Source organism: Salvia hispanica, chromosome 2 (genome assembly GCF_029641045.1).
Source record: "Salvia hispanica isolate PSC_SH4W2 chromosome 2, Shi_PSC_v1, whole genome shotgun sequence".
Taxonomy (NCBI): domain Eukaryota; kingdom Viridiplantae; phylum Streptophyta; class Magnoliopsida; order Lamiales; family Lamiaceae; genus Salvia; species Salvia hispanica.
Window position 1 is genome coordinate 29,932,394 of NC_142693.1, and position 12,116 is coordinate 29,944,509.

At 34.9% G+C, this 12,116-nt stretch overlaps 2 protein-coding genes and 1 long non-coding RNA gene across 3 annotated transcripts; 2 read left to right on the top strand and 1 right to left on the bottom strand.

Annotated features, from left to right (window-relative positions):
• The first annotated feature begins 1,623 nt into the window (after nucleotides 1-1,623).
• Nucleotides 1,624-3,055, top strand: LOC125202272 (uncharacterized). The gene has a single exon (XM_048100644.2). The coding sequence runs from the start codon at nucleotides 1,769-1,771 to the stop codon at nucleotides 2,801-2,803; it is 1,035 nt and encodes a 344-aa protein (XP_047956601.2). The 5' UTR covers nucleotides 1,624-1,768; the 3' UTR covers nucleotides 2,804-3,055.
• Nucleotides 3,056-5,819: 2,764 nt separating this feature from the next.
• On the top strand, nucleotides 5,820-6,584 carry LOC125202275 (18.2 kDa class I heat shock protein-like). The gene has a single exon (XM_048100647.2). It carries the CDS (start codon nucleotides 5,916-5,918, stop codon nucleotides 6,384-6,386), a length of 471 nt encoding a protein of 156 aa, XP_047956604.2. The 5' UTR covers nucleotides 5,820-5,915; the 3' UTR covers nucleotides 6,387-6,584.
• Nucleotides 6,585-9,228: 2,644 nt separating this feature from the next.
• Nucleotides 9,229-11,385, bottom strand: LOC148932100 (uncharacterized). Its single transcript, XR_016135120.1, has 4 exons — nucleotides 11,339-11,385; nucleotides 11,204-11,269; nucleotides 9,994-10,055; nucleotides 9,229-9,538 (listed from the first exon to the last, which is right to left on the bottom strand). It is a non-coding gene; the product is annotated as an uncharacterized LOC148932100 (long non-coding RNA).
• Between the last annotated feature and the right edge of the window lie 731 nt (nucleotides 11,386-12,116).

A 12,116-nucleotide genomic window follows, 5' to 3' on the forward strand; every position in this document is an offset into this window, starting at 1 on the left:
AATTATGCTTAGTTAATCCACAAAATGAGCCAGCCTATTAAGTTAATACTAGCTACAAACATTTTTGGTGGCCCAACACATAAGAATAAAATAGGCCTAAATATTTCAATCATCTTTTTTATCCGCTTCCCACATCAAATTTCTGCAACCCCTCCCCTTATCTATACCTCTATTCTTATTACTCCGTATGGTTCCTTTCTCCTCTTAGTTTCTGGAAACGGCGGAAGGCTTGGGTAGAGTTGAAGCTGCTGTGGGGTCGAAGACAGAACTGCACCAGGTCGAAGGTCGAAGATGATGTTTTCCGGCAGTGTTCGGTGGACCACCGGTGGGGTCGGCCGACCCCGCGCGACCCCACCTGGATCCGCCGCTGTTTATAATAGAACGGTCCACACTACTACTTGATAATATCATTGGGTATATACTCAGCCATGGATTCTGGTGGGAAAAAATAATCTAATTTCGAAAATTTTAAAATATGTTTAACTTTTTCTACACTAAAAAGTGAAAGATGATTGAATATTAAAAAAATACTTGACAATATGACTGACTCTAATATACTAGTTACTCTCTCCGTCACCTATTAGGTGTCACTCTTTGACCGGGCACGGGTTTTAAGAAATATAAAGAAAAGTTGGTTGAAAAAGTTAGTGGAATGTGGGATTCATTTTTTTATATTGGTTTTATAATAAAATGTGAGTGAATTGAGTTAGTGGAATGTGAGACCTACTTACTATTTATGGTAAAAATGAAGTGTGACTCTTAATTGGGGACGGACCGAAATGAAAAAGTGTGACTCTTAATTGGGGACGGATCGAAATGGTAAAGTGTGACTCCTAGTAGTTTGGTTTGGTGTCATGTACTCTCTATGTCCCTCATTAATTATGTGTCCACAAACACGCTTGCACGTGCAACTATCGCATGCTCAAAACGCTTCATCGGCTTGTGAGCACGACAGTTAATATGTGCTTAATACTTCCTTGAGCACCGAGATGATGATCATACTCTAAGTATTTAGTATCTTTTTCTTTTGTACTTTTTTTATTATGAATTATTAAGAGTTGTTAGTCTTGGTTTTTTGTATGCACGAGATAATAAAGTTGCGTAAATGTAATTTTTATGATAAAAAAGAGTGATGTTAGAACTCATAATTATAATGTAAAATTTTAGTATGTTGAACTCCTTGTTGATGCTTCCTATCCATTCAAGAGATAGGTAGTATCATCATGGTGTAAACGAGAACCATTATTGATTATTAAAAAAAAAACTTTGTTGTTTTGATATTTTATTTTCTCTTTTTTCATCCTTTACATTTTTGTTTTATTTGACTCATTCATGTAATGTTATGTAAAAATTTTACAAATAAGATTTTCCTTGCCATGCTATGCGTGGATGTTTGATGATGCTATATGATTACAAATTTTAAATTTGTAGTTTATCGGATTACCAATACTTTAATTTGCTTTAGTAAAAGTCCTTGTAATTTATGCAAAAAAAGTTAATGCGGTCTCTAATAATTTGAGCCAAATTTACCATATTAAATCAACAAGTGGATGTACAATTTCGACACAATTATTGATGCTCAATTTATTCAATTGTAATTTGACCTCACCTAATTTAAGCACTTCTAATTAGTATCTGCCCGATATCATGCAAATCATTTCATTTTCCAAATCTCTCTGGCTCACATAGTTATGTCTCATATGGTGTAAGATTAATGCTTGAGGTAAGTCATTTTTCTCCTTACTCATAAATCTAGGACTAAGGCAATATGAAGAATTCTATTTCTAACAAAAAAGTCACCGAAAATTTCGAAAAATGTCTTAAAGATTGGAAACTTCCTCCTTCTTCAGCCTCAGATATTTTTTGGACAACAAGGGGTTCTAGTTGGTCTCCTTTTAGTAGAGTTAACACTGTGGAGAAAGAAATTCCTTTAAATAGAGGATCCACAACGTTTCCTCTCTACTTGTCTAAACTTCGTAAAATTGCACATAAATTCGGTTACAGCTTCATTCGCTTTGGAATGATTCAGGTGGGTTTGAAACCTATAAAACTAGGCTCAAACACCTCTGCAATAATAGTTCTCCGCGATAAAGGAATGACGAAATATGAAGATTCTGTACTGAGCAAGGCTGAGTCAAGTTTATGTGATGGCCCTATATACTTCACCTACTTCCCTACCTATTGTGTTCCTTTAAATGTCTCGTGTGATACTTTCGTTATTGACGTTAAAATCAATGGATCTGGTGGGAGTGAGAACGAAGTTCTTATGCACTATGAAGTGGTGAATATGCCATTTCTACGGAAATATTCAGGTGATTTTCCGGTTGATAAGGAAGGGGAGACTACTATATACCTTGCTAAGATTGCTGAGGGCAATCTTGTGGTGTCGAAAACGATCTCTTGGTTTAAGGCTGGAACAGGCCAAGGATCGGTGGTTGGAAACGAGCTCTCCTCCTCCTGTGGTAGCGCCAGTGTTGACTGGAGAGAGACGGTGAAGGCACATGTGTTGAAGGTGGATGTCCCCGGTTTCAAGAAAGAGGAAGTTAAGGTTGTGGTTAAGGGTGGTAGGGTTTTACAGATCAGTGGAGAGAGGAGCAACGAGGAGGAGGAAGGAGAAGAAACTGACAAGTGGCACTGCGAGGAAAGGAGCAATTTCAACAAGTTTTTGCGGCGCTTGAAGCTGCCGAAGGATGCCAATGTGGATTTGGTGAAGGCGGAGGTGGAGAATGGAGTGCTGACGGTGACGGTGCCCAAGAAGGAAGTTGGCAAGGAGGAAGTCAAGGTCATTGATATCTCTGGTTAAGCAAGATCATGTTGGAAAATTGAGTGTTCCAAGTGTCATGTTTTGTAAAAATAGAGTTGTTATGGAGTATTTGATTTGAAGTAGCTGTAATTGTACATGTGTTGAACTAGTGTGTAGTTTTATGTTTTTCTAGGAAGTATTGCCTTTAATATTGTGTTTGAATTAGTGCTATGGGTTAATAGGATGCTGCTCCATTATGTTAAATCTAATTGAATCATCAGTTTGATTCTTGAATTATTATGGTTTGTGTGCTTTTTTGACACTCAATGTTTGCCATTAAAATTTACTGGTTCAATAGCGGTAAAAAATGAGAAGGATAAAAGTTTAGGAGCATGATATGATTTTCCAAGAGGTACAGCAGATTGTTGTTTTCTAAGAGTGTCCACACTCCACAGTAGTGCAACAATCACGCTTTAACCTAAAAAGAGAACTTGTTCATTTGGTCATCATAGCTATGTCTCAAGCCACATAAAACTTGTACAACAACACCTCACATTTTTTTTAATTATTGGTACATATAATTGAACTAGAACAAAATTAACTGTACAAATCGGATTAATTTATAGAAATAAATTTTAAAAAAAAATTCAGATTAAACCGCCGCTGCGGTCTCGCAGCGCACAATAGACCGCCACAGCTCCGCCGTCCTTCCACCTGCCTCCGCCATGTCCTCAGTTGTCGAAGCTTCGCTGCGGCACCCATCGGGTGCTCAATTAGACCGCTGCAATGGTCCTATTATGGTTACCCTAATAGATGGAGAATCTACTTTTCAAAGGTAAAGTAAATTAAATTATTCCAACTTTTGAAAGGAAGTCTAGTTTTGCTGGCATAGCGTGATTGATGAGATATGAATTGACTGGAGATATAATCAGATGGGCCAAATAAAATACTCCTCCGTCCATAATTAAATGTATCATATTTGATCGGCATAGGTTTTCAGAAATTATTTAAATTTATAAAATAAAGTGAATAGAAAAGTTAATAAAGATGATGCCTACTTTTATATATTAGTTTTATAATAAAATGGGAGTGAAATGAATTGGTGGAATGTATAATCCACTTACCAAATATAGGAAAAATGAAATGAGACTTTTATTAGCGGACGAATGAAAAAGAAAAAATGAGACATTTAATGGCGAATGGAGGGAGTAATTATAGTATAGAAGGTTCGGTTGTGGACTTGTGGTGCCGCGACTTCGGAGGTGAGGTGCACAGGCGGCCGATGGTTGATGGTGGGCATCGACGGGAGAGTAGCCCTGGGTGTGGAAGGGCAACGGGTACCCGGGCATGTAGTATGTGCTGGCGACATGACACACCCTATTTTTTAAATTTCAATAATTGTTTATAAATAACTTTTGTTCATCTTTTTTTTTTTGTGTATTTTCGTATTTCAAATTTTAAGGATTTGTGAATTTGAATTGTTTAGGCTTTGTTATTTTTAATTTATAGGATTGTAGTAATTTTTAGTCTCCGTAGTGAATGAAAATAGAATTTTTGTGTCACAATCTTTCATAGTTTTCGGTTTATAACTAAAATACTTTGGTACGTTCCATTGAAAATGATTCACTTTCTTTTATGAATTGTCATAACCAAGATGACTCATTAATAAAATTGGAAATACCTTTTATTTTTAATTTATTCTCTCTCTGTTACTTTACTTTTTCTATTTAAAACACGAAATAAATTTGAATAAAATCTTGTGCCGTTTAAGGAAGGATCGTTTTCCTTAGGACGGGGGAAGTAGTTAATAGTAATGCTGAATAATGTAAATTAATATTTGTAGTCTGACAATGAGATTGAGGAGATGCATAGGGTTATGAGGATTGTTGCTGGGCGGATATCAATTAAATTATACGCCCAAATCATTAAAGTACATATTGTTACAATGTAGTGAGTCTAGTGACGAAAAAAATTCAGCCCTCGGATCTAAATTCTGTAGATTCAGGGCTAAATTCTATAAATGGGGTGTTCTACAATAATCGTTTCACCAATAGGTAGGCTTTTTTTTTTGTTTCTGGAAATGAGTGATACGCATTCTTAGAATGCGCAACTAAGCTGAATTCGGCAGTCAATCAGAAAAGTCAAAATTCAAACTAGATACGCATTCTAAGAATGCGTATCTCACTTGAATTAAATTGGGCATTCTAGAACAGAATCGGGCACTGCTTCTTCTGCATAACTTGGTGCGACTTCGAACTGCCGTCGCCGCCGCCGCCGCTCCCACCTGCCGCCGCCGACGTTCTCCCTCCCCCCACGGCACCTCTCTCTCTATCCCTGTTTCCCCTTTGCCTAGGGTTTTTTTTTTTTGGAATTGGTTTTTTTTTTGGAAGAATTGAAACAATAATGTGTGCATTGTGAGATTAAGTTTGTAATTGTCTTTATTGTGCATTGTGAAGTTGATGATGAAGCTTCGTTAGAATGCGTATGTCAATTGAAGCTAGTTCACTTCATACATGAAGCTAGTTTGTAATTGTTCTGGAATGCCCAATTTAATTCAAGTGAGATACGCATTCTAAGAATACGTATTTCAAATACGCATTCTTAGAATGCGTATCTAGTTTGAATTTTGACTTTTCTGATTGACTACCGAATTCAGGCATTCTTAGAATGCGTATTTCAAATACGCATTCTTCACCCATTTTCAGAAACAAAAAAAAAACCTACCTATTGGTGGAACCATTTTTGCAGAACTCCCTATTTATAGAATTTAGCCGTAGATTCAGTTATTCGATTTCTATAAAATCCTAAATATCGCCGATATTTACTAATCTCGGTTTAACCAATTACGAATCTCACGAATCCTAAATGTTTCTAATAAAACAATCATTACTGAATGTTATACTACAATTTGGGCTGGCTGGTCATGGGCCGTGAATTAATTCATTAGCCTTGTGAGACGTGTGTAGAATGTAGGAGTAGAATCTAGAATCTAGAATCTAGAATGTACCATTTCTATCCCAAAATAGAGCATTCCAGAATCCGCACGAGACGGACCGATTCCTCCTCTGATTACTATAAATTCTCCTCCTTCTTTATCCCGATTCATCATCAGAAATCTCAAGTCTCATATCTAAATCAATCGCACACATAAATTCTGTGATTAGAAGCAAAAATGTCTCTGATTCCGAGCTTCTTCGGGCGCCGCAGCAGCAACGTCTTCGACCCATTCTCTCTTGATGTATGGGATCCCTTTCAGGACTTTCCTCTTTCCACCAACTTCCCTTCCTCCGCCCGTGAAACCAGCGCGGTGGCCAACGCCCGCATCGATTGGAAGGAGACGCCGGAGGCCCATCTCTTCAAGGTTGATGTTCCTGGACTGAAGAAGGAAGAAGTTAAGGTTGAGGTTGAAGATGGTGGAATTCTGCAAATCAGTGGAGAGAGGAGCAAGGAGCAGGAAGAGAAGAATGACAAGTGGCATCGCATGGAGAGGAGCAGTGGCAAGTTCCTCCGCCGCTTTAGGCTGCCGGAGAATGCGAAGCTGGAGCAGGTGAAGGCGGCCATGGAGAATGGGGTGCTCACGGTGACGGTGCCAAAGGAGGAAGCCAAGAAGCCAGAAGTGAAGGCTATTGATATCTCTGGTTAATTACATGATTATGTTTCAGCTATTGATAAATTTGTGAAATGTTATTTATTAGTTATACTATGAGATTAAAAGAGTGATATTGAACTCATAAATGATGAGAAATTTTAATACCGAGTGCGAGTGTATTGATTCTTGAACGCCTTGTTATTTTTGTATATTTTGGTATTTTATAAAATAAGTACGATCTTCATTTTTTAATAGATCGGTCGAAATATTTTATTAGCCATGGATCTTAATATGAAAAAAATGATACTTATATTTTGAAATTTCATGTTCGAATTAATTTTAACTACACTAAAAAATTGACATATATAGATTATTGAATATAATAATTTTTGTCTTATAAAAATAAATATTTATTTGGTAAAGTAAAAGTTGGCATACTATAATGTTATGTTATTTGTTTAGTTATAGTTATAGAGTGGTTTTTGAATTTGACTGAATTTTATAAAATAAAAAATGCTAATAGTGATGAATTGAACAATAGTGATGCTCACGTAATTATTCATTTTTCAGAATGATGGTCATAATCTATACAGGGGCGGTTTTGGGTGGTTTTAGGCCAATATCATTTTAAAATAGATATTAATGAGTAATTATATAAATTTAGTGGAGAGTTATTTAAAGTTACTAGAAAGTTAATGGGTGGTTATTGTCTATAGTAATTTATTTATATTTATCAATTAAGAAAACTTAGAAAACATGTGTTTGATAGAAGGAACGGAGCATTTTGCAGTTATGGCCTCTGATATCTTCCTCCTTGTGCTCCACACTTTTTTTGTGCTGATTAATGTTGTGTGATAGTTACTACTCCTTCCGTTCCACTTTAGCAGTCTCATTGACTTTTCTGCAGTCATTTTGTAAAAATGATAATAAATAGTTAAAGTGGAGAAATAATAAAGTAAAAAAGAGAATAATATATAGAAGAGTCTTATCTACATTATTCTCTTTTTTACGTTATTATTCTTCACTTTAACTATTTATTATCATTTTTACAAAATGAGTGCAGAAAAGTCAATGGGATTGCTAAAGTGGGACGGAGGGAGTAGTATTTTTGATTTAAGAATGGAAGGGTTATAACGTGTGATTAATACTTGTAATAATTCAGTCCATTTCTATTTTGATTCTTCAGATTTTGCACTATGTATGGCATTCAATGTGAGGTGAGTGATTAAATGCATGGGAAGGCAAAGTCTAAAGAAACAGCCGATTAATATTTACAATTCAATTAACAAAAATCAGTTTTATATCCACTTTAATATCTAATTTAAAATAGCAATTTTGTAAATATTCCCCCCTGCTTGAGTCTTGCATATGCATAGTTCTCTCTCCGTCCCAAGATAAGTAACTCATATTCCTTTTTGGGACGTTTCAAGATGACTAATTTCCTTTGTTGGTACTCCCTTTCTTACTTTTTCTCTCTACTTTATTAACTTTCTTACTTTATTCACTTTCCACTTTACTAACAAATCCTCATTTCATTAAATTCCGTGCCGAAAAGTTTGTGGTCACTTATCTTGGGACGGAGGGATATTATTATTACATTTACATCTTGCCTTTGAATTTTTGGTACAGGTGCATCTTCCGTATTTATTGTTTATGTTGTTCTCCTTGTAGGTTAGTATGGTATAATGTATAATTTTTTCATGTAGTGCTTTATATGAATATTAGGTTGGTAGCAGCTCTTATTCATTTGTGTTTCCTGGACGTAGTATGGGTGGTAGCAGCTACACAGGAAGTAGGCATTTCAGAGTATACTATTAGAGTATGCAACCAGTTTTTTTTTTTTTTTTTTTTTTTTGGCTAAATGCATGCATATTGATATCGGTTGTATATCCCATGCTATTTTGCTGTACTTTTGTTAATGTTTTTTTATCGAGTTGTCTATCTTCTAATATATATTTATACATTATTTTTATTGACATGTGTTTGTGATTGATCTTTTGTAGTATAGATAAAAAAAAGTGATTTAAATGATATGTGATTTGTGTGCAATTTCTAGTTTATAAACTTATTTGGTTATATGAGTTTTTATTGGTACAATAAATTGCTATTGTATAAATTTGTGATTTTAGAACTTGAAATAATAATATTGTTTCTCATTCGGTATATGTGTAATTTTTTTTCTTTGTTTGATTTTATATTTTTAACAATTGTTTTTTTAATTTTATATATTTATGATTTCAGATTTCATACAATGATATTTTTATAAATTTATAAAATCATTTTACAGTATAAAATAAGTTTAAATAAAAAAAATGGGTCGTGCATCGCACGTGGGTGATACTAGTGCTATAATAAAATTGAATATACATATCTAATATTGTTTCACAAGAATCACATTTGCCATTTAGATTCGTCCCACAATAAGAATCACATTTCATTTTTACCATAAATGATAAGAGTATATTCTACATTCTACTAATTCACATTTTCACATTTTCATTTTTAAGTTCATAACATGTAGCATAAAAAGTCACGTTGAAAACCACGTTGATTTAATTGTGTCAAGTATGATAAAAGCCTCGTAAGTTAGTCAAATATAGTAATAAACATGCCATGGGAAATACCAAACAAAATGCAAAGTTCGTGATATTATATACCAATTTCAAAGTTCATGGGAAATACCAAATTTTGGGCAAAGTTCATGGTTTTAGAGACCAATTTCCCTTGAATATAAGTAATTAGTACAATTATGGCCATTACGTTGATTTACATGTTGGTGAGCTCACTACACCACGTAATACATGAAATATTACATTGCGTTTGGGTCCATGTCACGCCCGTATTTTCTAAGGATAGAAAACACGGTTGATCACGACTAGGGGATGATTAAAGAAGCGGGGAAGAAAGGGGGAAACTCACATCTTTGACTAAAATATTTAAATAACTGAAATAACTTAGAAAACAACATAGTATCATCTCAACAAAGTACCAACTCTAAGGAAATATAGACCGGAGCGTTAACAATTTTGAAAAGAGTATGACTCTCGATAACAAGACAGTTCTAAAGATAGAAAATGCACTTAGCGGAAGCGTTCAAGACACGGAAAAATGCCGAGTATGAAGACACGACATATCCAACAATTCTAAGCATAAATAATCCATAAATTCTGCTCAACATCCTCAACGCCCGTCCGTCGTCGCTCTATCTGCATATTAAGAAAAACAAATATGTAGGGCTGAGTACTTGATGCACTCAGTGGACACATGCCAAATTCAGTTTGTCAAGCCATAACGAGTGATCTTGGGTGTTTTAATTGAAAAGAACCCAAGTCACTAAAAATATTTCACATAAATTTGGTTGCAACCATTTTCCATCCACATCACCATCACCATATCTGAACATACATGACAAGGAACGTGGCCACGAACTAAGTCACTAGACCGGCCAACTCCAAAGAGATAGCGCACGATCTACTGGGTGTACACTAGTCCGAGCAGGGTTTGCGGCCCTACTAGGACCCGAATTCGATTGAACATACATGGCATAGCCACTTCAGATAGGTTCATTCAAACACAAAACATGGCAAGACAAACAATTTTCACCTCCTTTCACATAAAACTAGTATTTAGGACATTGTCCTTATTTAAAAGGAAAGCCCACCTCGACAGCTTACTCCTCAATCACTTTTTGTTCCAACCGCAACCAACGTGCACCAATTCACCCTTTTCGAAAACATGATATGCACAATTAGACTTTGCAAAAATGAATTTAACAATACATACATCCTAAGTGTGTGTGCTCAATTTATCCTTTACTCTTTTCTTGGCAAAACTTCATATTCCAAACTTATCAATTGAACAAACCAACATCAACAAAATTATACTTTCATCCGACAGTACACTCATGAATTTAAATCACGCAGCCAAATAGAAATCCCATAGCAACAATTCTATGGCCTAACAATCATATGCAAGCAAAATAAAAGAACAGGAAAAATACATATTATACTCCCAAATCAACCACGTATGTGTGTAAAGAAAGAAACAAAATAAGATAGACCATGTATATTTCCTTCCGTCACCAACGCATCTGTCTCTCTCTCTCTCTTTTTATTTTTATTTTCTTTCAGGTGATCAAAGCAAAACTAAATAAAGTAACATAATATTTCCATACTCCCACATTACTGCACGTATATACTCTTTTTACAAAACTATTATACACTAAACTAATTTGCCCCATCAAAATAATATAACCATACAGTAGTGCTCAACAATTAAAATTAGAAAAAAGAAAAGAGTCAGCAACATATATTCTAATATACTCCCATGTCACACGTTTATACTCCTATCCCAACCCCTTTATTAAACAAAAAAAAAAAAAAAAATGAGGATTATAACATAAAAACTACCAGCCATCACCTATGGCTTCTTCAACAATTCAAATATTATGAATTCTTTCTCTCTTACTTCTCAAAACTCTCCCTCTATAACTCATACACAAATTTGAAACAGGAACAAATACTCCCATCTCTCATATCTCTCTTTCACGCCATTCTCCAAAAACACAGATAGGAGGTACTCATCTCTCTCTTCTAAAACTCACGTCTCTCATCCTTTTTCCAACTCTAAATCTTTCCTTAAAAATTCATAGTTGTTCGTCTCAAATATTTATGGCAGGAAATTGAAATTTAGAAATTTGGAATTGAAGAGAAACACAAAAGGCGCATTCTAAGTGTTAAAGATCGAAGCTTTAGGAGGGAGTATCATTCAACAGATACCAGAATTTCAAAAGAATTTATTCTCGTGTGTGAATATGCGAACTAAGGCATGGAATGAGATGCAGAGGATTCAAAAAGAAGTAGTGGATATACCTTTGGAAAGAAGCAAGGTTCGCACAAACAGACAGTAATCACAACACTCTCAATTCCTCCTTCCCACTGTAATACGAATTATGGAATCAAGAAATATGGAGATTTTTCGTACTCAATGAAAGGAGAAGAAATTACCTTCACGGAAGAGAAGAAAAAGAACACTGCAGTAGAGTTGTAGAACGGTGCTAATAAAATAAAATGCAGTTTGTTGGAGAGATTTTTGGGGAGTGGAGGTATTTGGTGTAGAAACCGTGCAGAAAGAGATTAGGAGAAAGAATTATGTTTTGACCAAGGTCTTGACCGATAAAATAAATGGGAAATTTAAGAATAAATTGCATAGCCCAATTGAAATAGGATAAATGAGCTAGAATAAAAATATAGATAAAATTGATAGGCCCAAATATTAAATTTTGCTGTTTGATTTTAGTATCTTGGTGTGATTCCAAGTACTTGTAAACAATCGCCCAAATTTCCCATCAACGAATCACACGTCATTCTCTTTGACAACTTATACACCCCACGATTAACCAACAACAAATCAAGCATTCACAAATTTCATTCGCAAACCATCAAAAAAAAATGACGGTATTTTATTCAAGGTCTATCACTCGCTCGTTTTCAAACAAAATCTCAATATGAAAAGGTAATAATAAAAGCGGGTGTTACAGTCCATTTTCGAAACTTTTTAAAATCTGAAAAATAAAATCAAAATGAAATTTTTGCAATCCCATCCTTCCTTTTTCTAGTGAATTAAGCGCTGATGTGGTAGATACTATAAAACACACGATAAAACGGTGTTAGGCAAAACGGAAACGTATAATCAAGTTATAGTCACATTAGTGCATAATTTGCTGGGAAAAAGGGAAAGATTTGGTAATTGTGAAAAAGTTTCGTCGTTTGTGATTTATTTTTT

Excerpts from the sequence above, each read along its gene's own strand:
- LOC125202272 (XM_048100644.2), top strand. The coding sequence starts at position 1,769 with ATGAAGAATTCTATTTCTAACAAAAAAGTCACCGAAAATTTCGAAAAA.
- LOC125202275 (XM_048100647.2), top strand. The coding sequence starts at position 5,916 with ATGTCTCTGATTCCGAGCTTCTTCGGGCGCCGCAGCAGCAACGTCTTC.